This window comes from Pelecanus crispus, chromosome 13 (assembly GCF_030463565.1).
Source record: "Pelecanus crispus isolate bPelCri1 chromosome 13, bPelCri1.pri, whole genome shotgun sequence".
Taxonomy (NCBI): Eukaryota; Metazoa; Chordata; class Aves; order Pelecaniformes; family Pelecanidae; genus Pelecanus; species Pelecanus crispus.
Window position 1 is genome coordinate 838,112 of NC_134655.1, and position 26,928 is coordinate 865,039.

General features: G+C 47.9%; 1 protein-coding gene across 2 annotated transcripts in view; it reads left to right on the plus strand.

The window, feature by feature from the left end:
- Positions 1–23,464, plus strand: part of ENOX2 (ecto-NOX disulfide-thiol exchanger 2) — a 47,158-nt gene extending 23,694 nt beyond the window's left edge. For both annotated transcript variants that reach the window (XM_075720422.1, XM_009484756.2), the window contains 11 exons: positions 20–226; positions 1,908–2,141; positions 2,779–2,991; positions 4,585–4,691; positions 10,777–10,891; positions 12,842–13,023; positions 14,988–15,095; positions 15,924–15,980; positions 17,194–17,302; positions 18,843–18,928; positions 22,910–23,464. In XM_075720422.1, the coding sequence (XP_075576537.1) occupies positions 20–226; positions 1,908–2,141; positions 2,779–2,991; positions 4,585–4,691; positions 10,777–10,891; positions 12,842–13,023; positions 14,988–15,095; positions 15,924–15,980; positions 17,194–17,302; positions 18,843–18,928; positions 22,910–23,041 (1,550 nt within the window). In that variant the 3' untranslated portion in view covers positions 23,042–23,464. The remainder of the gene's footprint in view (positions 1–19; positions 227–1,907; positions 2,142–2,778; positions 2,992–4,584; positions 4,692–10,776; positions 10,892–12,841; positions 13,024–14,987; positions 15,096–15,923; positions 15,981–17,193; positions 17,303–18,842; positions 18,929–22,909) is intronic.
- Positions 23,465–26,928: the final 3,464 nt, after the last annotated feature.

A 26,928-nucleotide genomic window follows, 5' to 3' on the forward strand; every position in this document is an offset into this window, starting at 1 on the left:
TCTCTCTTGCTCTCTTCAGATCTGCCCCCTCCAGCAACGAGAGAGAGGCCCCCAGGGTGTAAGACGGTGTTTGTTGGAGGACTGCCGGAAAATGGAACAGAGCAGATCATCATGGAAGTGTTTGAACAGTGTGGGGAAGTCATAGCTATTCGAAAGAGTAAGAAGAATTTCTGTCATATCCGCTTTGCTGAGGAGTTCATGGTGGACAAGGCACTTTATCTTTCTGGTAGGTGTATTTCTGTCTCGGATGGCAGCTTAAAATTCTGGGACAGAGATGTAATGACTTCTTTTTAGTTATGATAGACTTTGTAGTTGGAAGATTTGCCTAATGTTGTGTCAGTTCACCTCTTTTTCTGCTGTTGTTGCATTTCTGCTTAAATACGTAAAAACAGCTCCTGATAAGAAAGATGGCAACGCTTTGTTACCTTAGGTACTGCAAACCTCTACAAAATATTGGGATGAGGTGCAGAGTCCATCCCCATCTTATGTGGATGAACGTCCAGCCGATTCTGTAGATAATGCTTAAGGGTCCTATAAAAATTTGCAGTTACTCTCAGTTGCTTGTTAATTGGATGGTGTGCTTGACTTTCATCAATATTTTTTTCCCCTGTTAGTCCTCAGAGCTGAAACGCCTGGGCCCCTTTTGTCTAGGGAGCCCCTGTTCTGCATCTGTAGGGTTTTAAGAGGTTTGTTTCATGGTGGACACAGACCTCATGCTTGGTGTTCGCAGACTGCATGGCTGGCAGAGTGTGCGTTTCCAGCCAAGCCTGCATTTGCTGTGCTGGTTACATCTGCCCTGAGCAGCCTGGGCTCTCTGCCTGACTCTTTACCATTCTAGAAAAATACAGCAATACTTCCTATTTCCATGCTAAAATCTCTTCCAAATTATTCTTTCAGTCTATTGGCAAACCAGTGTACTACCTCCAAAGCCCGTACTCTCTCCAGAGAAATGAGATTGTCAAGATAAGCGAGGGAGATGCTCTTTGCTGTTTAAAATAATGGAAACTTTTTTCTGGAGTCTGTTTTGACTGATTGTAAGCATTACGTCTCATTCCAGAGACTGCTGAATTGAGTTAGACTTGCAGTGCCCCACTAGTAAGAGCAGTGTTGCTTTGCAGTTACCCCTTCTCCATAGCCAAACCAGCCCCTTTAGCTGCAGGCGTTCTCTGCTTATAGCTCCTCCTGCCCAAAGCCATGGCCACGTGCAGAGTCATCAGTGTCCTCCACATGCAAGCATTGTTTCTGGGTTTGTTCTTTGTACAAAGTCTTTGTAGTTCAGATTTTCTTTCATACATCCCACCTGTGCTTTTCGTAGTCACAGAGGAGGGCCTTCTAGCGTGTTTGATGTGAAACTCCAGAAAAGGAGTCCTGCAAACCGTGCTGGTGAGAAGAGTTTCCACACAGTGGACGTGCACGTTTGCTGACCTTATTCCTGCTCCCACTGGATGATGGGGGCTGTTCCAAAGGTTACCACCATCCATCTGCTGCCCTCTTTGCCCTGTCTCACCTCCCATTCCTCCCTTCCCATCCCCAACTTCTGAAGCTTGCAAAAGCGTGGATCCGAGGCAGTTCTGCCTTCCCCACGTGAACAGCTGGGCTCAGTCCCACAGCCCGAGAGGCCGCGTGCAATTACAGCTGCTATTCCAGACCCAGGACCTGCTCGCATTTAGAAGAGGAACAGCCCATGTAAGAGCTTGCCTAGTGTGTGCAAAACACAGGCAGGTAGCAGCAAACCCCCTAAGAATGTTTCCTTCTCCAGCATCACTCTCTGTGCATTAAACTCTTCAGTAAACTCTTCTGTTCAGGGGCTTTCTGGCTCTGTAGGGATGAGAGGCGGGCACTGGGGGGTGCTTGGAGCCTCAGGGAAGTCACCTGTCCTGTCTGAACCCTGTTGTCATCACTGCCAGGCTATCGCATCCGGCTGGGCTCCAGCACTGACAAGAAGGATACTGGGCGCCTGCATGTGGATTTTGCTCAGGCTCGGGATGATCTGTACGAGTGGGAATGTAAGCAGCGGATGCTGGCGAGAGAGGAGCGCCATCGCAGGAGGCTGGAAGAGGAGCGCTTCCGCCCGCCCTCCCCGCCTCCCGTCGTCCATTACTCCGACCACGAGTGCAGCGTTGTCGCTGAGAAACTGAAAGGTAGGTGGTTCTGCGGGCCACGGCCGGCCTTCTGTGCAGATGCTGGGACAGAGAGTTGTATTCTCCAGTGGTCGTCCTGCTGAACCAAAATGATGGTGCCATCTAGACCTTGCAGAGCCCGTTCAGACTGAGCCCTTAGCCTGCACACAGCAGCTCTCCTAGCCATCTCTTTTTCAGAATTGTTTGTCTTTTTGTAAAAAGAAACCCATACTTGAGTACAATAGTTTCTTCCAAACCATTTTTTGTTCATGTTAAAAGGACTAGTGTAAGTCCTAAGACCTTCTTTGAAGCTGAAGACCCATGTGTGGCCTGATTATTTTGGAGCTGGAGGATATTTTCTTTCAGGAAAGAGTACATCTGAATAGGCACATGAAGTTTTCCAGTAGGTTTCTAGCAGTTGGTCCCGCTCTTGTTGCACCTCAACAGATGGTTTGCTCCATCAGCTTGATGGTAGACTTGCCTTCCTTTGTGTAGCCTTGTATTCAGATAACCCTGTGCTTTCAAGAACTCTGATTAGCTGCCTGAAGTAAGTTGACCTTTGAAAGAGAGCAGTTCAGCAGTGCCAGGGTAAAGGATCTAAAAGCTGCGCAGGTGACCCTGTACTTCTGCGGTGTAAAGGTGTCCTTTCTTGCTGCAGATGACACGAAGTTCTTGGAAGCCATCCAGACCTTGCTGACCTGGATAGAGCGTGGAGAAGTGAACAGGAGGACTGCCAACAACTTCTACTCCATGATCCAGTCGGCCAACAGCCACATTCGCAGACTCGTGAACGAGAAAGCAGCTCATGAGAAAGAGATGGAAGAAGCTAAAGAGAAATTCAAACTTGCGCTCTCGGGGATTCTGGTTCAGTGTGAGTAGTGTTTCCGTGCTGAATGTGGGTTGTCTGTTGTTGTAGGGAAGAGGCTGAATTTCTAGAGTCTGGAGAGGCCATGCTAAAAGCACTCCAGGAAAAGAAGTAGCAATCGCTTCTGTGCAGCTACAGTTAATTTATAAGCATATATCGTTAACTTGGCAAAAGTTTCTTGTGGTACTTTTTATTGGAGTAAGAGTCCACATCTGGGGGGAGGAGAGAATGAATTCTTAATTTTCTTCCTCTTTAATTATACTCTATTAGTAGTTCTGTCATCTTTTCAACTCCGCTTCTGTGCACAGACAAGGTAAGTTCCTGGTAATCTGGTGCCTCAGCGAAGTGTACAGGATTTATTCGCCAAAGGTAGGATGCAGCAGAGTGTTCCCAGCACCCTGTTCTCAGTCACAACTGAAAACCTGTTGCAGAACAGCATTTCGAACCTGGGTCTTTCAAATCCCAGTACTTTATTAAACCATGAAGTCAAGGAAGAGGCGTGGGCTATATTAGTTCCAAGATGTGATTTATAACGGTACCTCAAACCACTCGTTGCCTCTTACACATCCTTTCTTTAGTGAGTCTGAATTTTTTTTTTTTTTTTTTTACTTTTAAGAGTATCTTTCAGAGTACCTTCTCCACAATAGTACTAAGTCTCCTTGAACCCCTTGGCCAGGTTGTGAACATTCTTTTAGTTTTATATTCAATAATTTTGGCTGTTACTTGTTTGATACTTGATTCTTAAAATTTTTTTTTTTTAAATTCTGTTCATGGTAAAAAACATGGGCACACGGTCCAGAGGGAAATACAGTAAGCACTGCAGAGTAAGTAGTAATAGACAGTAGTGTGCAACTCCGCTCTATAAAACACCCACTGATTTCTCAGCCACTCTTAAGTTAATCTTAAGTACCAGAGAGCTGATTTATTTTGTAAGAATTATGCCTATTATATCACAACATAAAAAAAAAAAAAAGAGGTAGACGTGCTTTCTGCTGTTGGATGAGTTCGCATCCAAGGAGAGGCGCTTTGTATGTCCAAAATCCTCTGCAAATTTTCCAGATAAATAAAGGAATAAATCTCAGGAACAAAAAAAGCTGATGGCTGATGCCAGAACCCTTTTTCTGTAGAATGCACGGGCAGGATGCGGTCGTGCTCAGGCTGCGGCCCTGTTCTTTGGGACTGCAGCCACCGGGCAGAAGAACATCCAAAGTGCCAGCTTTCGCAGTTGTACTTAATCGTCCCGTGTCAGAGAGCGAGTGCTACCCGGGTGTACTGGTTACACTCATAGGCAGCGTTGCGCAGCCTATTTGAGTATTTTTCAGCGCAACGTGTGCCTGCCTTTTTTCCGGTTGAGAGCAGATGCCGTTTTCCCAGTTGATCGTTACTCTGTGAGCATTTGACGCTGGCCTGGTGAAGTCCACGCTTTTCTTTCCAGGCACAGAGTCCCTTTCCTGAGCATAGCTTCAGCACAGTACAGTGTTATAAGAAAAGGTTAGCCAAACCACCTGCCTGATTCCACTTTTTTACTCCTTTACTCCTCTTGTTCGCCCTCTCTGGATGATATTCTGGCCTGATTTGACTGCTGATTTGATACTACAGTCGAGCAGATAGTGGCCGTGTACCATTCTGCCTCCAAACAAAAGGCTTGGGACCATTTCACGAAAGCTCAGCGTAAGAACATCAGCGTGTGGTGCAAACAAGCAGAGGTTGGTAATTTTTTATTGTGTTAGATCCTCCAGCACAGTCTCTTTCTTGTCAGGATATTGATGTTAAGTTTGCACAATGCTCGCGTGGATAACGCCACCTTAATTCACAGTGTAAGGTGGGAATTACTCAGTCGTCTCTTGTGTTACAGGTAATAAATTTTCACTTGGTATTTGTGTTACTAGTAGCAATACATTGAGATCTGTATGCCGATTGAAGTTGTGCACAATAATAATGATTATTGAACTGTTTTCTGCTGGTTTTAATGTTAAAGCAAGAGGGATTTCTAGAGGGATGTTTAAAAAAAACAACCAAACAAACCAACCCCAAACCAACCAACAAACCCGAAGCATCGTCAGAGATCTGTTTTGTCACATTTTTATTGACAGACTTGAGAGGTGGAAATATTTGCAGCTGGACAGTCTGGAAAACTTGAGAGAGAATGTTCTCATATTTGTGTACTTATCCCATGCAGCGACATTGCTAGTGAAATACAGGATTTAAAGGCAGTGACAAGGGTGGGGTTGATAGGAGAAGGCATGTCACTCAAACTGCTCTTCCTGCAAGAGGAAGAATAGTTCTGTCCCTTATCTGATCTTATCAAATCTTATTGGAGTCAGGCACAATGTCAGAAGAAAGTAAAGCTAGGGTAAAGAAAGGCTGTCTCTTGGGAAAGTGGTGGTTTTGGGAGATGCTTGTCCTGGAGCCTGTGATGAAATACACGCTGCCTTCTGTCACCTGTGTAGTAGGGGTCACGTTGCTTGGCTGCATCTGGCAGTGGAGCCCATCTTGATGTCTGTTTGGCCTGAGGAAGGCAGGAGGAGATAGCTGTGGTTCTGGGAACGTGGAGGGCTACCAGGAGTGCGGAAGAGCCCCGTGGTGGGTCTCCTGGTCAGAGCTCATCTCCCCTGGAGTCTCACTTCTGTGTCCCTTACCTAGAAAGGTTAATGCTCAAAGTGGTAACAGAAGTGTTGTCACCCTGGGGTATGGATAAGTTTTGAAGGAAAGAGCAAGAAATTGTATTTTTCTTGCTCATTAAGCTTTTAAAGTAGGATGGAGCTTGAATCAGTTTTTACCACTGACAATAAAGGCTTCTTTGAAGTACTATGACTCAGATCTGAAGAGTAGAAAAGAACTGCTATGAAAAATACCTGCCTTTTATCCTAATCCAGGAAGACACTGTTGTGTTTGGAAATATTCTTTATTCACTGCAGAAACGCCAGCAGTTTGGAGCTGTTCTTGTCATCTGTGTGTCAGAAATAAAGCAAAGCAGATGCTTTCTCATCTCAGCATAACTTTAAGAAGGTTTCCAGCCCAGTGCATTGCCAGCATTCAGCAAAGCCATGCTGGGAATATCCATCTCGATGCGTAAGATAGCAGCCGTGGCTGAGGGACTGGAAAGGAGTTGGGCGTTTGGCACCGCTGTCTTAAGTGCTCCCATGACAGATCTGTAAACAGCCGAGAGGGTCTTGTCTGCACGCACTGCCGATTAGCCAGGTTTGGGTGAGAAATCCTACGCTTCCTGATAGCTTTGGATTTTCATTTTTCTTTGTTTCAGTTCCCTTGCTTGGAAAGCAAAGGTTGCTGACTGCTGGACGTCGTCGTGTGGCTTTCCAGAGACTGTGCAGCCAGTAGTGAATGTGCCCTCTTGAGATGGGGAAAGGGGAGGCACCCAGTGAAGAAATGTTTGCCTAATGTTGCCCAGTAATTCTCTGGAAGACCAGTTTTTGGCTCCCAGTTGTGGATTGCACTCAGTAATTCCAGCACACAACCATCCTGCAGGAGCGTGTCTGTCTGTAGATTAGGAAGAGCTGAAAGTCTGGAGATGCTTCATGATACCCACCCAGGTGAAGGCAGTGGTAAAAGACAAGTGTATTCTGAAGTGCTTGTGTATTCCTAGGAAGAAGGACTCTAATATGCAAGCTGTAGAGTAGCAAATAAAGAGCAAGGGTAGCTTTCAACCACAGCATCTTGTTCAGTTACTCTTTCAGTACAATGCTAAAATCCTGTTCAGCTGCTCCTTCTCAAATCTCTCTTCTGCAATATTCTGTCTCAAAAGTAGAGCCCCAAGCCGGAGAGCACGTGTATTCTACCCAAATCCTCGCAGCGTGCCACTGCATCAGGCATGTACACTGACTTCTGTTAGAGATTTGAAGGCTAGGCCATACTAGAGTCACCTGTGCAGCACGTCAGTACCATGTCTTTCCTGTGCTGAGGACCCTAGAGCTGGACACAGTGCTCCAGGTAGGGTCTCATGAGAGTGGAATAGGCTGAGAGAATCCCCTCCCTTTGCCTGCTGGCTGTGCTTCTTTTGATGCAGCCCAGCATACGATTGGACTGCGAGCGCACATTGTCAGCTCATGTCCAGTTTTTCACCCACCAGCATCCCCAGGTCCTTCTCCGTAGGGCTGCTCCCAACCCATTCATCCCCCAGCCCGTATTGATACGGGCGTTGCCCCAAACTTGCCCTTGGCCTTGTTGAACCTCATGAGGTTCACATGGGCCCACTCCTCCAGCCTGTCCAGGTCCGTCTGGTTGGCATCCCTTCCCTCTACTGTAAATCTTCCTGTGGTTCTGTGTTTTCCTTAGGTACCAAGTTCCTTATCACAAACTTGGAAAACAAGTCTATCCCAGCAAATCCTCTTTCACCTTTAAGATTATTTAACATCAAAAGTAAATCTGGGCAAAGTTGGGCTGGTGATCTGTGATCACCACTAGGTCAGATATGTGCAGGTCACCTTCCCGCATAGCTGCGACCTGAGAAAAATTCTGTAGAGTTGGATAATACCCAGCCAGTGGCCTTCTGGTAAAAAGCAGATGATTGATCCTCCACGACACTGGAAAACTCTAAATGTCTGTGTTTTTCTGGGAAGTTTCCAGCTGTGATCTCCCCATGAGACTGTACTTCTGGGACTTCCAAATCCCACTGAGTCAAACCTTTCATAGTAGCTAAAGGAGGAGCTGATGTTTTGGTTTATACCTGATAAGCCATGTGGACAGTCGGGTTCAGATGAAGCCTCTACTTTGAGCCCTAGTGTTTCTGTTCTTTCCTGCTTACTGAGCTTGCTTACTATGACTGGGGTGGGAGCACTCTTTCCATTTGGAGCTGTCTTTTGTTCCAAGGTAAGTTCTCCCAGTGGGAAGAGGCTGAGAGACCACTGGTGAGGCCTCTTCCAGGAGTACTTGCTGCTGGGCTCAGCATGCTGTTCTCCCCCAGCTTAGGGTCTTCCCTTAAAGGAAGGTGGACCCACACGATGCATCTTCTTGGTACAGCTTTTTGGCAGAATTTAATCCTGTGGGTCACCACATCGGAGGAGAGCTTGGCGGGCAGCTCAGGGAATGGGTATGTGCTGGGGAGTCGTTAGGCTAGGCCAGCATTTTATTTTTATCAGTGGTGACTTAAGGTGGTTTTCCCAGGCAGTGCTGGCAGGTTCTGTAGCTGCAGGCGGCTCATGAAGAAGCCGTGGAAGCTTGAGACCTGGTGAACCACCATGCTACGGTAGCTACCAGCCAGCGTATTGCTTAGGAAGGGGCTTGCTCAGGTATTTGGCTTCTCTGATGCTTTTTCCTCTCCCACCCAGGGCTCCCCCTTGGGCATTGCTGAACCATGCCGTAGCCTGCTGTGCAGCCCAGCCAAGCCCAGCCCTGCTGTGTGCTGTGCTCTGCGCAGCCTTCTCCAGCTTCGAGGCCACTTCTGGGCTTTCAGCTGTTGAGCAGAGTCAGTTAAAGACAGTGGAAAGATTGTCCTCAGATCTTCAACCCAGCTGCCATTTTATGGGTGGTCTCCAGGGCAGGCTGTAGTTGCTTTGGAAGTGTAGCCAGCGCTGCCCATGGTGCTCGGATCTGCCTTGTTCTTGCCCTTTCCCTGTTGCTGTCCCCAAGGTGTCTGTTTGTCCAAGCTGAAAGCACGGTCCTTTTCCCTGTTGGCTGCTCTTGGTGGGTGTGTGCTTGGTGCTGACAAGCAGAGTTTTTGAAAATATCAGGCCATTAGAGTACAATCTGCAAAGAGCTGGACATTTATTTTATAAGCAAATCTTCTGTATCTTTTCTCCTATGGCTGTTTCTGGCGTGTATAATCCAAGTCAAGTTGTAGTAAATTGATGTTGGGTAGGGACACTTGGCCACCTGTGCTAGCCTCTAGTAAGTATTCTTAACATCTCCATCTCCTTGAATATCTGACCGTTGTTTTCTGAATGTTGCTTGTCCTGCTCTGCAGAGGGGATGGAGAGGCTGAGCTAGGCGTTTCCTTGCCTTGCAAACAGGCTGATGTGTGTCTCTGCCCAGCGTGAGTTGGCCAGAGCAGGGATCTTGTCCGGAGGAGCAGGTGGGGTTGGTTGGCTCTTCCTGGACAAGGTGAATGGAGCAGAAAGGACACACACAGGCAGGAGCTGGGGTGGCTCAGGGACCAGCGTAGGAGGTAGCATCTCTGTTCCTTTCTGATCCCTAATGTGGCCAAAGGCTGTGACAGAGAGCAGAGGGATCCCGGCAGCTGGAGGGACAGTGTGGAGCAGGCTGAGCACTGGTGGTTGGCACAGGGGGAGAGGAGCTTTGAAGTGCACCAGCATTGATAAGGGTGAGGAGGTGGCTGGGCAGGCTCTGGCCTCTAGCTGTGTACTTGCAATTCCTGCTCCTGACTGGCATGGCCTCTCTCAGGTAGGTTTTGTTGTTGTAGCTGTCCAGCTGCATGGAGGAGGCATGGAGCAGGGAGGAACGGAGTGGGCAGCACTACAGGTCACGGGTACGGTCATGCTGCAGCGGGGCAACAGAGGTGCATGGCGAGGTGGTACCGGGCACCATGTAGGCCAGTGCTTGGAATGTGCAGGATGTGTTGTGTGGCAGGAGAAAGAAATGCCAGGGGGATGTGTCTGCTAGCAGCCGGGCTATGCGTGTCAGGAGGGATCATCGCTGGTGGAGGTGCTGTCACAGGTGAATTGTTAAGAGAAGTCATCATTGTGGGGTTAACTAAAGGGGGTTTAGTGATGCTAAAATGATGATTGAGTGGTCCCTTGACAGTGGTCAAACACTCTATTACTACACCTCTCATAATTAAGCTATAGCTGGAGATACAGATATATATAAAAATGTTGCCAGCATACAATATAACTTTTAGGCATAATGTAAAATGTCACTTATCTCGTTATAGATATCAGATGCCGGGTAAAGGGGCTCTCAGCCTCGAGGGGTGACCTTGAGAGGCGTCCCTGCTCAAGGGAGAACACTGCCATGCAGCCCGGTGCCATACAGGAGAGCTCGATGCAGTCGGGGGGGGGGCTACAGATATTTATTTATCTATTTATCTGTTTTTTATCTGTTTATCCAAGTGATGGACTCGTAGTCAACCCCCGCCTTGGCGTATGTGCGGGTGTGCAGCTGTAGCGGTTCTAGTTTGGTGTAGCCCCAGCTCAGGCTGGTACCGTTAGCTCCCAAGAAGATATGGCCTGGCACAATTTCTCACGGTTTGCACAGCAGGGCCGCCTTCAGTCAGGCATACCCGTCGGTGCTGGCTGAACCAAAGCGCTGCTCACACGGTCAGAGCGGGCGCATAGGTCACGGGCGCGGAGCAGGAGGGCGCGGGGTAGGAGCCCAGCAGGGAAGAGGCAGGGCAGGATGGCATCGGGGTGGGTAAGAGCGGCACAACCCTTGGGTGTGCGGGGCAGGGGAAAGCACTGGTGGCAGGGAGTTGCTGATCTAGGTGTGTGCTGCAGGCAAGAAGTGAGGTAGTGACCCAGTGGAGGTTATGAGTTTGGGCAGCGCTGGATGTAGGAGAGGCGTGTGGACGTCGAGCAGGGCAGATGTGGGGAGAGGGCTCACCGAGAAACTACGCTGTGGGCAAGGCTGGGTGCCTGCCCTGGGGCAAAGAGCAGAAGGGAGACGGAAGAGTTAGTAATGCCAGTAGCATTGACAGATTGACTCAGGCTAGATATTGTCCTTGATCTAATAGTCTGTGCCAATTTTTTTATCATTTCCCCTTTCTTGTATCATGGAGTTGCATTTTGCAGACTTAGATTTCAGCATCTTTTTATCCAACCAATCTGTTTCTTGTAATCTGTATTTAAAAAAAAAAACCCTCTACTTTCTGAACCTTAGGAAATTCGTAACATTCATAACGATGAACTAATGGGTATTCGAAGAGAGGAGGAAATGGAAATGTCTGATGAAGAAATAGAAGATCCATCAGAGATGAAAGAAATGGAAGAATCAGGTAAAATCACTTTTTACAGCTCATAAACGAAGTACTAGTGTTTTCTTTCAGGAGTTCTGCACCCCAGAATTGTCACAGGCAGAGCAAAATCAACTGCAGCTATGTGGAGCTGTTTTCCTGTTGGTGCCTGGCTCTGTAGCTAGTGTTTGCCACTCCTTGCAGTGGTCAGGGTAACCTAAGGCTGTGTGTGAACCGCAGTCCCTAGCGAGACGTGTGGGGCTCATGAGCTGTACGCGGAGGAGCTGTAAGCTCTGTGCAGAGCACTCTGCTTTTGCAGCTACACCGCTGTCAACCCGAGCTGTCCCGTTTGGGTGCACTGCTGACGTCTGCCCAGCACCAGAGACATTTACACGGCTGCAGATCCCCATCCCAACGTGCCTCCAAAGCACTTTTCACGTGCCCTCTTGTCACCAACCCCATCTAAGCAAAATTTTTCTGTGGTCTGTTTTACCAGACTCTAAATGCTCTGACTTGCTCATCCTGCTTTGCTTAGATCATCTGAAGAGAAGTAGCCAGGTCCTTACGTTTGTCCTAAGCGATGTAGTTTGTCCCTAAGCTGTCTTCTGCCTCAGAAAACTATGAAAGGCCCATCTCTCCAAACGCTTCTGCTAAAAGCATCGAGTCTTTGCTTCCTTCTGAATTTCCTTTCCTGAAATAAGCAGGAGGACACCTGCTTATTCAGACACCTCCACTGTCTCAAAAGGTGCCTTGCTGAGACACCTGCACTGTCTCAGAAACACCGCAACGTTTTCCTGCTGCTGCTGAGCATTTCGCTGGCAAGTAGGCACAAATCTTGTTGACTGCGTGAGTGTTTCAGTGATGTTCGGGTACGTTTCCCACTGCCGTGGGCTATGCGAGGGAGGCTGTCGTTGGAAGGCTTTTCTTGCCCAGCGGTCTTCCTGCCTCCCCCTAAACCTGTTCCCAAACCTGCCGGTGCGGTGTACAGGCATGTTTGCATGTGTATCTCTTCCAGCTCTAGCAGAAGCTGAGAGAATCTCCTTGCCTCACCCTGCTCTGTGTGGCCAGATGGCAAATGGGAGCAAAGAGTAGACCCAACAGCCAAATGACCAGGGAAAATCTGTCAGCGTTCATAAAGAGCAGGGGCTCACCCTGGAAGTTGCCTCTTTTTTTTTTTTTTTTTTTTCTTTTTTGTCCAGATCCATTTTAGGGATTTAATTCATTTCCACCTTGGTTCTCTGATATGAGGAAAGCAGTTTTTGATCTACTGAATATTGCCTGCTGTCCTTCCTTTTGAAATGTGCAGCTGCGCGGAGTGGGGTCCAACGCATACTCTGGAGAGAATGAGTGGGGGCAATTAGGTAAAACCCACCCAAACCCCACCCTCTTCCCATGCAGCATGTCTTGTCTGTCTTCCCTGTCTTCCAAGCACGGTGTGCGAGTCCCAGGCAAACATACCTCCACATGCTCTGGCCACAGCCTGAATACCAGAGGCTAACAGCGAGGCTATGGGATGTCAGGCGATGCCCTCCACATCACGGGTATGTTTTGAAACCCGCTGAAGCTGTCTTTGCAGCCATAATGTGAATTTACCAAGCCCAAGACTGGTGCAGGTGTTTCATCCCATGACTTGATGGAGATATTCTTCTGGCTGAAGGTGCCACAGGGGCCTGTCCCAGACTCTTTCAGCTTTGCTGGTTAGGAAACCTGCTTCCTTGCCAGCATGGTCATTTCACCCCAATATGTTCTTTTGCTGCTTTTTTTTTTTTTCCCTTCCAACTTTAATACTATATTCCCCACTGAGAGGTGCTCTTCGTCCAGAGGAGCTTGTTTTCTAAAGAGATGTCGCAAACAGTGGTTCAGACAAACGCATTTTGGTACTCTGGATTTGTAACTGGGCGGTGAGAGCTAGAGAGACGCTGTGTGAGAGCACCCACGGACTTCTTGCCCCCAGTTCTTTGACTTTTGATCCCTGCCTGCCTTGTTTTCCAGCGCTGGTATCACAGGTGGAAGCCCTGAAAGAAGAAAACGACAGCCTGCGCTGGCAGCTCGATGCCTACCGGAACGAGGTGGAACTGCTAAAGCAGGAGCAAGGCAAAGCGAGCAGGGATGAAGACACAACCAAGGAGCAGCAGATGAAGCTTCTCCAGCAGGCTCTGCAGGGGATGCAGAAGGTGGGCCTGGACTTTTCTACAGCTGTGGCTTGCTACAAAGGCAAAGCGGCTGTGATGTGGAGCAGGAACACAAGCAATGGCATTTTGGTTTTCAGTGGGATCAAAACTGGCAAATGGGAGAAACTTTCTGTCATTTCCAGTGTTGCCAAAAAAACCCCAACCAACCAAATGCTTAAAACAGTGATTGTGTATGAACTGATAACTCACATGGAAACAATCCATAGTTTATGGATTCCTTGTGTGCTCTTTGCTTGACCACACTGTGGCTTCTGAAGTACTGAGTCTGTGCTTACCTGCTCTGTAACAACGTCAGATCCTGGTTATCAGCATGAGCAAGACAGTGAGAAATTGCTTTGACATCTTTTTCTGAACTTTACTGCATTTCCATTCTCAAGGAAATATGTAGGGCATGTCTTGTTCTTTGGTATTTTCCTGGGCTGAATATTGAGTGGTTTGGGTCCTCGTAAACCTCAACAGTAGCCCTTGGGATATTAAGCCAGACTGATAACCAAGCATACAGAGCGTATAATAGTTCAGGTAAGCACTTTGTTAAAATAAGAACCTGCAGCAATGCCGTGAAAGCTGTGGTGGTTCTCTGGTTGAACCTGATGTATGAACTGACAGCACTGGTGTTTGTGATGTGGGAGCTGGCAGGAAAAGCCTTCTGTAGTCACCGTCAGCCTTCAGTGTGGGAGGAAATGGCTGGAATTGCAGGACTTAACCTTTTTACGGGTGTCAGGCAGGTCAAGTTTCTCTTTACACTGCTACCAGCATGAATGGTGCTGGGAGAATACTCTGGAGGAACTGCCGTGATGAAAAAAGATGCTGTTTGTTTGTAACTATTAATGAATAGGCTTATGAATCTTTTTTTCTTTTTTCCTCTAGTTGAGGGAGAAAAATATTAAACAACTGATTAGGGTTTTTTAAAGCATGGAAGAAAGCGTTCACTGAAATATTTATGTATCCACGTTTGACGTAGGAAAGCTGCTAGACCAGTGCCTTTGCCATATTAGCATTTAAGCTTTTCTCCTCCTGGTGACTTGATCTCGCCTATTTCTGGGAGGCCCAGTGCTGTTAGCAGTTTGAGCACTGTTTTCTTCTGGCTCTAACAGGAGATCAATCATACTTTTCCTCTGTCACCTGTCTTGGTGTGTTGTTAGGTTCTTGTACTGATCTGCTTTCCCTGTGGATGCATTCAAGAGTACAGATTTGCTCTGGAAGCAGACTGCGATGTCCACAGCCACAGCTTGGTTCCCCTCGATAGACACTGGGTTAGGCTTGAGAATTTTATTCTGCTTACATCCGGGATGTGGGTCGTGATTCACTACCCGACCCTTCTCCTGAGCTTTGCTGGTCACGGGAGCGCACAGCTTGCTGTGGTGGTTGTGGCAAGTGCCCCGTGCTGCTGGGCTGATGCCCAGGGTGGGGAGCGGTCATCACTTTTTTCTGCACAATGTGGAATTGTGCAAAGAATAGTGCAAATCTCCTTATCCAGTGGCTGTTTCGGAGTATTTTCTTAAATTACAAGATGCCTCTGTATTAACGTGGAAGACTTTAAGGTGACTTCCCCAGGTCACTTGTTTCTGTGCTGCTCCTTCCCATGTGCTGACTGTTTGTATGGCTGTAGCATGAACCAGACTTGGGGAGAGGAAGAGTTAGCTTTAACGTGGGTGAGGCCCGCAGTCTAGTGCACAGAACGTGCTTTATTTCAAGGACAGTGAAGGTTTGTTGATGGAATTACTGCCCCATGTTTACAAAGTCATGCTTTTTTCGTACGCTAATAGGCAAAGATGTTTCTAAGGTACATTGTAGAAAAGATTTCTTCTTGCTGTGTACTTAATCTTTTAATTGTTCTGACTATGATCTGTCTGGTCTTCATGGAAAAGCCCTTATTCATTTTATGTTCTTTAAATAGTAGGAGGTGAAAGGCAGGTTAAGAGCTGAGTTTATCTTTTCTCTTCCAGCATCTTTTGAAAGTACAAGATGAATACAAAAAGAGAGAAGCTGAGCTAGAAAAAGTGAGAGAAGACAAACTAAAAATAGAAACATTATTAGAAAACCTGAAGGAGCAGGTATGTGCCATCCCAATGCTTCCTTATTCTCAGTAGTAAGTGCTTGGATTTCATGGTCCATCACGAGCGCAGTGAAGGGCAGAGTGTAGAAGATGCCTAGCCCTGGCTTAGGAGCAGTTGCCTTTGGAAAGCTAGAAAAAATTACCTGCCAAATTGGAGGATGTATACCAATCATGAATTTGCTGATTGCTTCACGTACCAGTGAGACAATCTGCATAAGCAACTGTGTAAATAAAAGATTAACTTTTTTTATAATACACAGCGGTATCATGGCTGAAATGTGTTCTTCTGCAACTTGAGCTTTAAAAGACAAGAAGAAAGGGTCTCAGTTACCAAACATTGATTTTCAGATTTGCATTTTAGGGACGTGTTTTGATCTGGTCTCCGTAAAACACTACTGAATTGAAAGTTTTTGTCAGTGTTATAATATTCTTATGCTTACTGGATTTATTTTAAACATAAATACATACTGTTTCTTCTCTGTTGTAATCCACTCTGTCTTTTGATTGTGGACCCATGCATGAATCTGAACTTGCTTGGTCCTCTCCTCTATAGCACAGTCACAGTTACACAGAATAGACAAGGAACATTACGCAGCACTTGTCACTGAGGACCACAGGGCCAAATCCTAGGTCTTGTCTCAGATTTTCAGTCTTTAGCCCCACCTTTTTGTGCCACGAGCTGGGAAGATAATAAATGCCTTTCTAGTAATTAAAAATGTCTTTGTATCCCAGTAGTCTTCAGTGCAGGAGCTTCAGTGCCTGATACCAAAGAACAGAAATAACAGACTATCATCAGTAATCTTCCCTTTTCTTTACCTATGTGTAGCAAAGCATAGCAGATGAAGAGGACAAGGAGAGAGATGCGATTGATTGCCAAGGGAATGTAAGTCTAAGAGTTTCTTTTCTGCTCCTTTAGTCAGAATATCTTACTGAGGGAAGTAATGACACCTCATTGTAAAATGAGCAATTTTTTAAAGTTTGGTTTATTATGAAGTGTATACGCGTGGAACATACAGTCTCTACAAATTTAAAGCATCAAGTTATCCATTGCTAACAGCTTCTGGCTGGAAGAGCCGAGTAGGTATTTGCAACACTGTGGTGTAGCAATGGGGTTTGGTGTGCAAGATAATTTGTTGCACTGTCATTTCCAGTAGCCTTCAAAACCATCTCTTGCATCTCTAAGAGAAGGCGGGCAGTGCGTTTCCAGCGTAACACTACTGGCTGAACTGCAGTCCCTGTGTCAGCCCGCAGCTAGCTCCGTTTCCACAGTGCAGACCTTTACTTTCAACAGCAGACGCAAATTACAGCCTGCTTAGGGCAGGACTGCACAGTTTCAGTCCTACGTAGTTGAAGAATTGCACTGGCTAAGAAGCTGAGCAAACCCAAGGGACCGTTTAATTCTATCTTTGCTGTTGGCCCAAGTCCAGTCCGTTTCACTAGTGACTGGAGGCTACTTCCAATTATAGCTGGCTGTAGCTCTCAGACCACTGGAATTCTGCGTAAAACTTAGGAATAAAAGTAGTCCTGCCTTTAGTGTACCCACCAAGTCTTTGCATCAGTGGCAGTCTTGTGTTTCTTTTGGGGATAATAAATTATGCAAAATTCTGTTTTGATTCAGTACCACAAACTCAAGTCAAGTACAGTCTGATCCTAAAGCCTTTGCAGCTGTTGGGCACTTGGTTAATCATATTGCCTCCATTTAGGCATCTGAAAAGTAAACATCTGCATCTGAATTAGTCACTGCAAGGCTTGCTTTCTAGTCTGGTTTTTCTTTTATTATTTAAAATAAGGCCCTTGTAGAGCAAACATAGCAGTGAACAGGGCTGATAGTGTGTGTTGTGGCGTCTTACTTAACTTCGTGAGCTTTTAATCTGACTTGATAGTTCAGATGCAGTAGCATGAACATAGCTGTGCTTTGATGGAAGCATTTTGCAAAATAAACAGTAGATGCAGCAATGCGATGAATGCAATGACTCACAAACAGGAAGACAAAAATACAGACTCTGTCAAGTCTGACTGAGCTGCTGCTTGATATGTAAGTGCCTGCTGTGCTGCTGGTGTGTGGAACAGGCCCTGTGTGGTTTTTTTTTTTACAGGAGAGCAGTACATCCAGAGTTTGTGCATGCAGCCAAGAGAAGGAATGTCCAGTTGATAAGACATTGAGCAATAGTCCCGTGAAATCTGAACGAGAAGTTCTGTTAGTTGGTAAGTGCTTTTGATGGGCTTGGTGATGATGCTGGAGACCTGAACTGAGTGGGACTTACTTCAAGGTGGCCTCGCAGCCACTGCTGGCCACTTCTTGTTCCTGTGGTTATGCCAGTGGAGGTGGGAGTCCTGGAGCCAAGGAAAGCCTCGAGCTTTGGTGGGGTCAGGGTTTCACCTTGTGCGTTGCTCATGTGGAAATCTTGTGCTGTACACCTTTCAGTCAAGACCACGCACATGTAAAGGGGGCTCGTGTGTAGTGACAGTCCAGGTCAGCACGTACTAGGGTGCAAGTTGCTCTTCTGGGAGGCATCACTGAAGATAGTAAGTTACAGAGGAGGGTCTGTCTTCATTCAGTTAGAGCCTAATCAACCTTACAGGGTCCTGAGCAGTGTCACAGGCTCTAAGACTTTAATCAGCTTGAGCATTGCAGCACCTCACAGCGTGGATGACATTTGTGGACCCACACAGCGGTAAGGCACACCATTAGGCATGGTGTGCTATGGACCCCGGGCAGATCAGCTCTTCTAGCTTTAGAACCTGTGGCCAGAGATGAAGGAAGGGTGGAAGAAGGTGGCAGGGAGAGAAGGCCGGGCTCACTGGGATGTGAATATCGCCAGCATTCTCAAGTGATGCTCACGAAGGGATTGGTGACCTGTGCTTTACAGTGCAGGTGTATCTGCTACCCTTTTTATTTCCTTTCCACTTGCCTGTTCCTAGTAATATTGAAAAATAACCTAACATGGCATGCTACGACTTTTCAGCCCAAAGTACTGGGTAGTTGGGGATTTTCTGGACCGTTTGAAAAGGAGGAACAGAAGTCCTTGTCTTGATGGGACAAGGCATTTTCTTTAGTTCATTTTCTCTCAGCCAAGTTCTCCTTAGCCAACCCTCTACATCTGATTTGAGAATAACAATAAATGTTTTGTTGTTGTCCGGATGGATCTGTTTGTGCCAGATCATGGGCTGGTTTCTGCATTGAGATGGAAGGGACTTTGGGGAAAACCAAAGGCGCAGCCTTTTTCTGCAGATGATGGTCAGAAATGCAAGTCAATCTTTTTGATATACAGTCCTGGCCGTGAGCTGGGAAGGAGCCTCTTCGTGACAGGGTGTGACAGGTTGCTCTGTTTAACTGAGTGCTGCAAAACTGTTGGGATGGGACACACATGCCACTGCTGCTCTACCCATTTGACTTCTGTCTCTTCCTGCTCCTTGACCTTTGATGGTACAGCTGGAGGAGAGCTCTGCTTTCCTTCTCCTTGGCTGTTGTCCCCACATGTATGATAATCTCAGTGTGGTTCATCCTTGGGCACGTTACCAGTACTCGGCAAGGAGCGGGAGTGGTGAGATCTGTTTTGAGTGCTAACCAGCTGCATTGGTTAGCTGCTGTTTCCTTGGCAGTCTAGGAGCCAAACCTCACTGTACTTAAAACCAAAAATGCCTGATTAGATCCCTCTGTGCTGTGCCAGCAGTAGCAGAGCGCTGGTGTTCTCAGCTGGCTCTTGTCTCATGAGAATGACGGTTGTGGTGTTCCTTTCCCCAGGAATAATTTCAACGTTTCTTCACGTGCACCCGTTTGGAGCAAGCATAGAGTACATCTGTTCCTACCTGCAACGTCTGGACAGCAAAGTAGGTGTACCAACGCGTCCAGTTCCCCGAGCCAGCCTGGGCGGTGTGTTTGTGCCCCGAGTGTGTTGGGTCTGTGTGGCTGGTAAAGAGCTTCACTCCCTCCCTGGGAACGGTGCAGGGGCTGTACAGTAAGAACTGGTGTGTATTAACTGGAATAATTTGCCGGAAGAGGACAAGGGAAGGGGTGAACTTCCTCAAAATTGCAGAATGGGTTGGGAGGGACCTTTAAAGATCATCTAGTTCCACCCCCCTGCCGTGGGCAGGGACCTCTTTCTCTAGATCAGGTTGCTCAAAGCAACCAACCTTCTGGCTTAGCCCTTCCACAGCTTCATGTTAACCTAAATACAGAGCTGAAGATGATGTTCTTACTGCAGATGTTCATGTGTAATCCTGCTCATAATTCAAGAAAACCCTTCGACAGTAGCTGCAGCAGTGAATTCCATTCTTCAAAATCTCCATCTAAAACATATTTTTGTTTATTCTGTTTAAGTTTGTTGCCTTGGTTTCCCTTATCCTTATGACCTCTAAGGAAAAGAGCAAACAACCCGCTGCTTGCATACTGTTTATTACTTTATAACATCTGCCATGCCACTCTTTGTATATATTCTCTCTAAACTGAACAGTTGTATTGTTTTTGTTTCTCTGAGCAAAGTTTTTCCGTATTTCTGATCTTATAGCCCTTCACTGGACCTTTTCTGTCTCTGTTTTGATACTGTCAGTGGGGTGCTGCGCAAGGGCCTTGTACGACAAACGCATAAACACTGAATCACAGCCCCTTCTGCCTGGGTCTGTGCCAAGTGGAGGGATGGAGTCCTGGGTACAGGGGTCAAGAAGAGCAATAACAAGAGCAGTGCTCATGCATTTGCCTTAGTACAACGAGCAGCTGCTGCTTCCTGCAGTATTTCTGTGTATCTGCTGGCTTCCGACTCCTTTTCAGAGTAAACAGGGAGACTGGGCAAAGGCTTTTGAATGTTCAAGGAAACTACACCTTGCTCCTCTACTCCCCTCTTCTTCTTTGTCTTCCTTAAAGTGCCCCAGGAACAGGAGACTTAACAGCATGGGAATCATTTCTTTGGATTGGAACTTTTTCAGCGGCTTTTGTTTATAACTTACTGTTCAATTTTCCCCATTCTAAGAAAGCACGGCCCTCTGGCCTGTGTTCTCTAGGCTCACTCCAGCCCTTTAAAGACATATCTAATGATTTAGCTTCTCATTCTAGCTCTGAATTTGTCTCTGAGGCGAACAGCTGCCTTTATTTTTCTTTGGAGCTCCTAAAGAAATGCTGTTGTATCATTCACCTGACTTCTGGCACTTCCCTTTGAAATCTACAGTGTAGAAAAGGGCTACTGGAAGTTTCTACGATAAGCTTGGCAGAAAAGCCATGTGAAAAGTGCCTCCTTTAACCTCTGCAATGGCCTCAGTCTTTTTTATTGTTCGCCGACGCTCAGGTAAACACAGCAGCCTGCTGACTTGCACAGGTCTTTTGTGCCTGGTTTCTTGAAAGGAGATCTTCCCGTTTGTTCTTCAGGTTATGCCTTAGCTCTTTGTCTCCCTCCTGATTATTGCAGGAGCTAGGTGTTAGTTGGGGGCGTTGCTTTTAACGTCTGGCAGATCTTTGGGCTTGAGGTGGGGTAGGAGCGGGGGGAGCACTTGAGAGCAGAACCTGGTTTCTTGAAGCTGCCAGCAGGAAAGCAAGAGGAATATCTTTCCCCTGTTCCCTGCTCATCAGTCTCACCAGGAGCGTCAGCAGACAGTGCAGAAATTAAGATCGGGGGTGGTTTGAAGCCATGAAGCAGTCCTCACAGGAGCTCCCTGTAGCACTGTGAGCATCGCAGGTGCTGGGCAGTGTAGATGATGTTCCTCCCGGGGTGTCCGCTCTGTTTCGTGTCTTGGGTTGGACCTCTGCCTTACCAAACCCATTGCCAGCCTGAGCTTGTGCTGTTTCTCTGTCTCTCTCAAAACTTGGACTGTCGTTTCTGCCTGTTTGCAAAACAGCATGATGACAAAAGCTCATCCACCAAATGCAAATCCATCTTGCAAAGCAGGTGCTCTTGATCTTTATTGTATGTTGGGCACATTTTGAAAACTGTGGACATGCAGTTACTGCCACAGGGGTTTCAGAGGAATGCACTTGCGTGCTAACGGAGGCTTACAAGCAAATGTACTTTCTGTGTACGTTGTGTTCCCAGTGGTAGGTTGTACCCTGTGCTCTTGGAAGCAAAAACCTTTTCTCCCTAGCTAAGTGCTGGCTGAAAACTGTAATTCATGCTGGCATACGCAGAAAGTAAGTGCATCAAAAGAACGATGTAATGCCTCATTGAGAAGGTCAGAGTCAAACATGAGTTTGGAAGGGTGGTAGGGGAAGTACCTCAAGATTATCTCCTGGCAAATCCAGTTATGTGTTGTATCAGAGACCATGAAGTGGGATCAGCCTTGACATTACAGAACAGTCAAACTGAATCCACTGTGGCAGGGGTGAAGCTGAAATATCAGCAGGAGGAAGCACCGCTGAGGTGTGCGGTCAGTACGCACCCAGCTTAAAGCGCAGCCCCTGGAAACTCAGTGCTGCACGTACAGAGCTACAGGCTCTGCAGACTGTAAAGGGAGTTAAAAATAGAGACAGTGGCTGTGGCAGATCAGAACGTGTAGAAAGGATTGCCACATTGCGCTGCACTATTGGAAAATACCCATGTTTTTATCCAAAAATACTTTCTAATGCTCTACCTAACCAGCGGGTGGATGAGGTTATTGTGCAGAGATGGCTCTGAATGTGTGTCAAAGCAGTCCCAAACACAGCAGAAGCAATCTGTAATTCTTCTGAATATAACAAGTAAGGTTTTAATCTTTCTGCTGCCGTAAGAAAGCCATTGCAGGTAATGGAATATAAGGTGGACACGGCCTTTGCGTTCTTTATATGTCCTGAAACTGTTAACTTGTGGCATCTTAAAAGTTTTTTCACTTGATGAATTTTATCTAGTAAATGCCTGAGCAGTCAAATTTACAGGCCTGCCTGCCTATGTGTGATTGACTTTTGATGCAAATTGTATAGGCGGTGTGTGACTGGGTAAAGATGCTGGCAGGTACGTGCCCTGCTTCAACCCCATGAAAACACTGCAGGGGCTTTAGTTTCGGCTCTTACAGGGCACAGTGTTGAGAAAACACGTAACTTGGCCAGTGTTTTTAGCAGTAAGATTCAGCTGCGTGAGGAAACCATGTCACGCATTACGCTTCCTACTGCTCGCCGTGTTACAACAGCTGAAAAAGCTCCCGCAGCGAGTCCTTCCTGAAGCAAGGTGCCGTCGCTCATCTTGAAAGGCAGGGTGACATCCCCGGGGCTGCGCCAGCGCTCGGGGTGCTTAGGGGCAGGGGCTGGGTGGATTGTTCTCCACCGTGGGTCGCTACCCGAAACAAGAGTCTGGCTTGACAAGCCTTTGGTCTGACCCGCCCTAGCAACTCTTGTCCACCTTAAATATTTAGGCTTCTTTTCTGCAGCAGTGTAACCTCCGGATCTTGTGTCTCTGCTCTATCTGAGCAACTCCTGTGCCATTAGGGACGTGGTACCTGCACTGCAGATGAATGCTTGTGACTGTTCAGACTGTGAATGTGAATTCCCCATGTCCCTGATTTCTGTACCCAGTAACCGAGAGCTATATTCTCGAAGCAGTGGTAGCAGTACTCGCTGTTCAGTTACTTAAATGCTTGGGAGATTTTAATCTATTATCTTGCATTTCACAGTGGAAAAAATTAGGAGAGTCCTTTTACCCTTATTTCTAGTGTTTGTTATATCTGCAGCCGTCTCACCCCAAAGCGTGACAGTAGCACAACTCATGCTGCCCCAAGATTATCACCGGATGTCTAGGGAAAGCCTAGGCGTACTTTAGCAATTAAATGTGTTTGAGCTTGAATATCGCCAGTCATTACAGGGCTTCCGTAACCAAGAGCATCGTCATTTTTAGTGACGTTTTCCTTCTGTTTTCACAGATTTGCACTGCAGAAGTGGAAGTGCTCATGACTCGACTCCAGAACACGTTCAGGCAGGAGCTGAGTGGGGTCGGGGCCAGCCTAGAGAAAAGGTGGAAGTTTTGTGGCTTTGAGGGATTGAAAATGACTTGAGCTTCAACTTAACGCTGAAAACAGCAGCAGGATCTGTGCGCCAAGAAAACCTGGGATGCCTCTTACCTCTGTTCATGATGATTATCTTGCACGCATCACGGACTTGGGTGGTATAATATGTAAGTGAAACTATAAGTCCAGAGCAGCACTGGAAGAAACTTCAAGTTCTGTAGCTTCTTTGATCAGTTGTTTGTTAACGGGCAAGTGCTGTTCAATATATTTTGTGAAAAAAGTTCATGTCTGATATTTTTAAGCACAGCGTGTTGACTATATGTTTTGCCAATGTTGTAGGTGTTCTGTGTGCCCAAATTTCTCATCCTGTACCTTCTTTTTACTGGTAGGAACAGCCATAGACTGTCCTCTGAAGCAACAGCAAAGAGGCATTTTCTGGTTTCTAGAACCACCAAAAGGAAAAAAACAAAAAAGGCATTTTTTTTTTTTTTAGACATTTCTATGATGAAAACCTGAGGTATGTTTAAAGAGAAGATGATTTGGTTGGCTCAGAGTTCTCAGAGCCAAACAATTGGTTCTTTTTCATGCTTTTTTCTCTACTAATGGTTTAACAGTTAAGCTAAGATGAAGGCAGTGTCACTAGGAGCCGAGTCTGATTCTGGCAGTGCCACTGGTGGTCTGTGCATTGCAGAGTCAGTCTGTAAATAATTTTTTACATGGGGAAGGTATTTAATTTTCTATTGATCTGGGTGGAGCAGAGATCCTACATCACACCTCTATTTTACTAATGGCTTACCACCAAATTTCTCCACCCGCTTTGCTTTGGAGACTGAGCTTCTGGAAGTGCTACAAGCAGCACAGACTTTTCTCCTCCTGCATCTTCCCAAAGGCTGTTCCTCATGTTCTCAGTAAATGCCAGGCTCCTCCCCAGCCCTCTGCAGGAGGTTAGTAAGATGTAGGGTAAAATTGCCTCGGCCCATCGATCCAGCCTGTGTTGGTGTAGGCGCACTTCAGCTGGGCTGTTGATCCTGCCACCTTTTTTGGGGGGAGAAGCCCTAATTCCTGTGAATTCCTGAAATTAGAATTCCTGACTGTTCTCAGGCACTTCTGTGGCTTCTCACACTTCAACAACCCTTGTGTCCTTGCTGCCGCGTGGCTCTCCATCCCCTACCCCTGCTGAGATGGCTAAGGTGCTGTGTGAATTTGCGCAGGGACGCTTCAGATGTGCTCCAGCGTACTCAGCACATGGTGGAGCAGAGGGAAGGACCTCGCTAGCACACCGTCGCCGAAACATCGGCATGCTGCCCCCGGGCTTATCTTTAGTGAGCCTGTTTTTATCCCTTTCCCCCTTCAAATCTAGTTCAAAGCTCTTTCAATGAGCCCTACTGACTTCTGTGCATAGATCCTTTTCCCCCTTCCAGACAGGCGTACCCTGCCTGTTGCCAGCAGGCCTGGTGTTGTGTAGGCTGACCTGCGATCAAAAAAACCCCAAATTCTGCTGGTGACACCAGGCTCGGAGACAGGTATTGATCTGCTGGCTCTTCCTGCTTCTTGCTCATCGTTCCCTGCGACTGGAAGGATAGAGGAGACCGCTACCTGTGCTCCTGATCCCTTAACCAGTCATCCCAAGGCCCTCAAGTCTCTCTTGATTGCTCTCGGACTTCTTGTTGCAACTTCATCGCTGCCTGCCTGAAAAATCACTAGCAGATAGTAATCCGAGGGCCGTACCAGGGTAGGAGGCTTTCTCTTCACATCTTTAACCCGAGCCCCAGGGAGGCAGCAGATGCCCCTAAGAAGTCTGGTCCGTGCATTGGGCCTTCCGTTCCCCGCAGGAGTCTCCTACCACAATGACCTGTCTTTTTTTTTTTTTTCTTTATGGAAGCAGTTTTGATGCAGGGTGTAGGCCGACTTAACCTTGGCAACTCCTCCAAGCTAGATGAACCATCGTCCTCATTGCTGTTGGGTTCTGCTTGCAGAGCCCCGTACCTACTCTGCCAGGGTACCCGGGAAGGTGGGGTGGGCACGGAGGAGACGTGCCTGCTGCGCCAGGCAGGAACTTGTCGCCATTCCCCCCATCCTTTGGAAAATGAGGAAAGAAGCTTTAGAAATCTGGGCTGGTTTAGAGCCCAAGAGGGCAGATGTGGTCAGAGCACACAGAGCCAGGAAAGGCATGTCCTTGACTTTGCATCCAGAGGAGATCGGCCGGGTGAGCGGGGCGCGGTGGCTGGATTTAACCTAAAATGTGGAAGCTGATGCAGCAGAAGGACTCGTTACGCTCCGGTCCTGCAGAGCGTGGGCTGCAGGGTGCAGGGTGGGAGTTGTGGTTTGGACGGGCCATCTTGGCCAGCCAGAGACCCCTCCTGTGGGAGCTGGTGTGGCTGGGGGAGCTCCCCTGAGGGGTGGCCGAGACCGTCTTCTGCAGTTCCGTGGTGGAGCAGGCAGGTTGTTCTGTGGGGCAGCCGAGGGAGCGGAGCTGGGGCCTACGGAGCGATGGCTCTGGGCTGTAAAAGCAAGTAAGGGCCAGGTGAGCCCCGGGTCCTGCTGCTTCCCCTCTCCAGGCTTTCTTTACCAAGGCCCTTCCAGAGGGACTGAGGTTCCCCTGAAACCTTGTGTGCTCTTTGCCACCAGGAGAAATCTGTTCTGCCACTGGGCAACCTGGACAGCGAGGAGGCAAGCGGGATGCCGCTGCGCCTACCAAAGCCCCGCTGTCTCCGGAGAGAGCTCGGGGAGCCGGTGCCTCCCGGAGCTGGCGCGGCTCGCGAGGGCCCCGTGCACAGCTCCCGTGGGTGCAGGCAGTGGGAATGGGTGAAAGGAACCTTTCTGTCGGGATCGGGCTGCCTGCTCGCCTTGCTCCTGACACTGAAGGCTCGCTATGCTGGAAGCAGATGAAAACCCTTCTAAAGAAATGTTCTGAGTAGTTGTGTGGCTGCAGGTGAATGTTGTATTTTTAAGGAATAAACATTTTTTTTTTTTACGGGCAAATCTTGGCCCTGCTGCTTTCTTTTTCTCACCTAGCTTGCGTTGCCTGCTACAGGACGGGAAGCGCTCCGTCCCAAGTCCTCTGCCAACATGGGGCTTCACTGTCCTTGTAGTAAATTCACAAATATCGGGCTGGCAAGTGATCAGCGGCAAATGGCTGTGAAGTGCTCCCTGCTTCCTCTCCAGCCTCTTCTGATGTTTTACTCCACAGGCAGTGAAGCCAAGGTCCGTGACCTCCTTCCTTCCCTCAAAGCAGATGGAGTTTGCTCATTATGGTGGTGTTTGGGGTGGACATGTGGTGCAGCGCAGCAATCCCACTTTACGCTTGGTGACAAAGACAGGTGGTGAGGTGATGCATGGGGAAAACGGGAACTCGGCAGCCTCCGCAAAGGTGCAACAGCCTGCAAAGGGGGTTCCCGTGCAATGGCTGCATGCCTGGGAGGAAGCTGCAGGCCTGGCTGTGGCCTCTCCAAATGCGGCTGCTGCGGGGAAGGAAGCGAGTCGGCCGGTGGCAACTGCTGAGGAGATGCAGAGATCCCTGGGGCAGCGGCAGAGCCAGGTCCCAAAGGAGCAGGGGGTGTCTGGTTTAAAAGGCAGCCTGCGGATAACCCAGCCCCTCCTGGAGAAAGATGCTCCAGAGCTACGGGAGCTGGGCCGGGGATGGGACATGTCACGATGCGGGGGTCCGAGCGCTAGCGGAACGTGAGGGACGCGATGCCCTGGAGGGCAGGAGCCAGGAATCGCCTCGTGCTCATTAGCGAGCGCCTCTGAGCATCCAGGGTTTGAGTTGCCCGGAGCTTGTTGCAGGGGCTGCAGGCGTTTCCCTTCTCTTTTTGGGCATGGGAGCAGAGGTGGTCCTTCGTTAGCCCCATGCTGGCAGTCACCCTTTTTTGTGCTGCACGCAGACCCCTGCAGAGCCGTCGCCGGGTGGATTCCCGGGGCTCTGCACTGTGTCC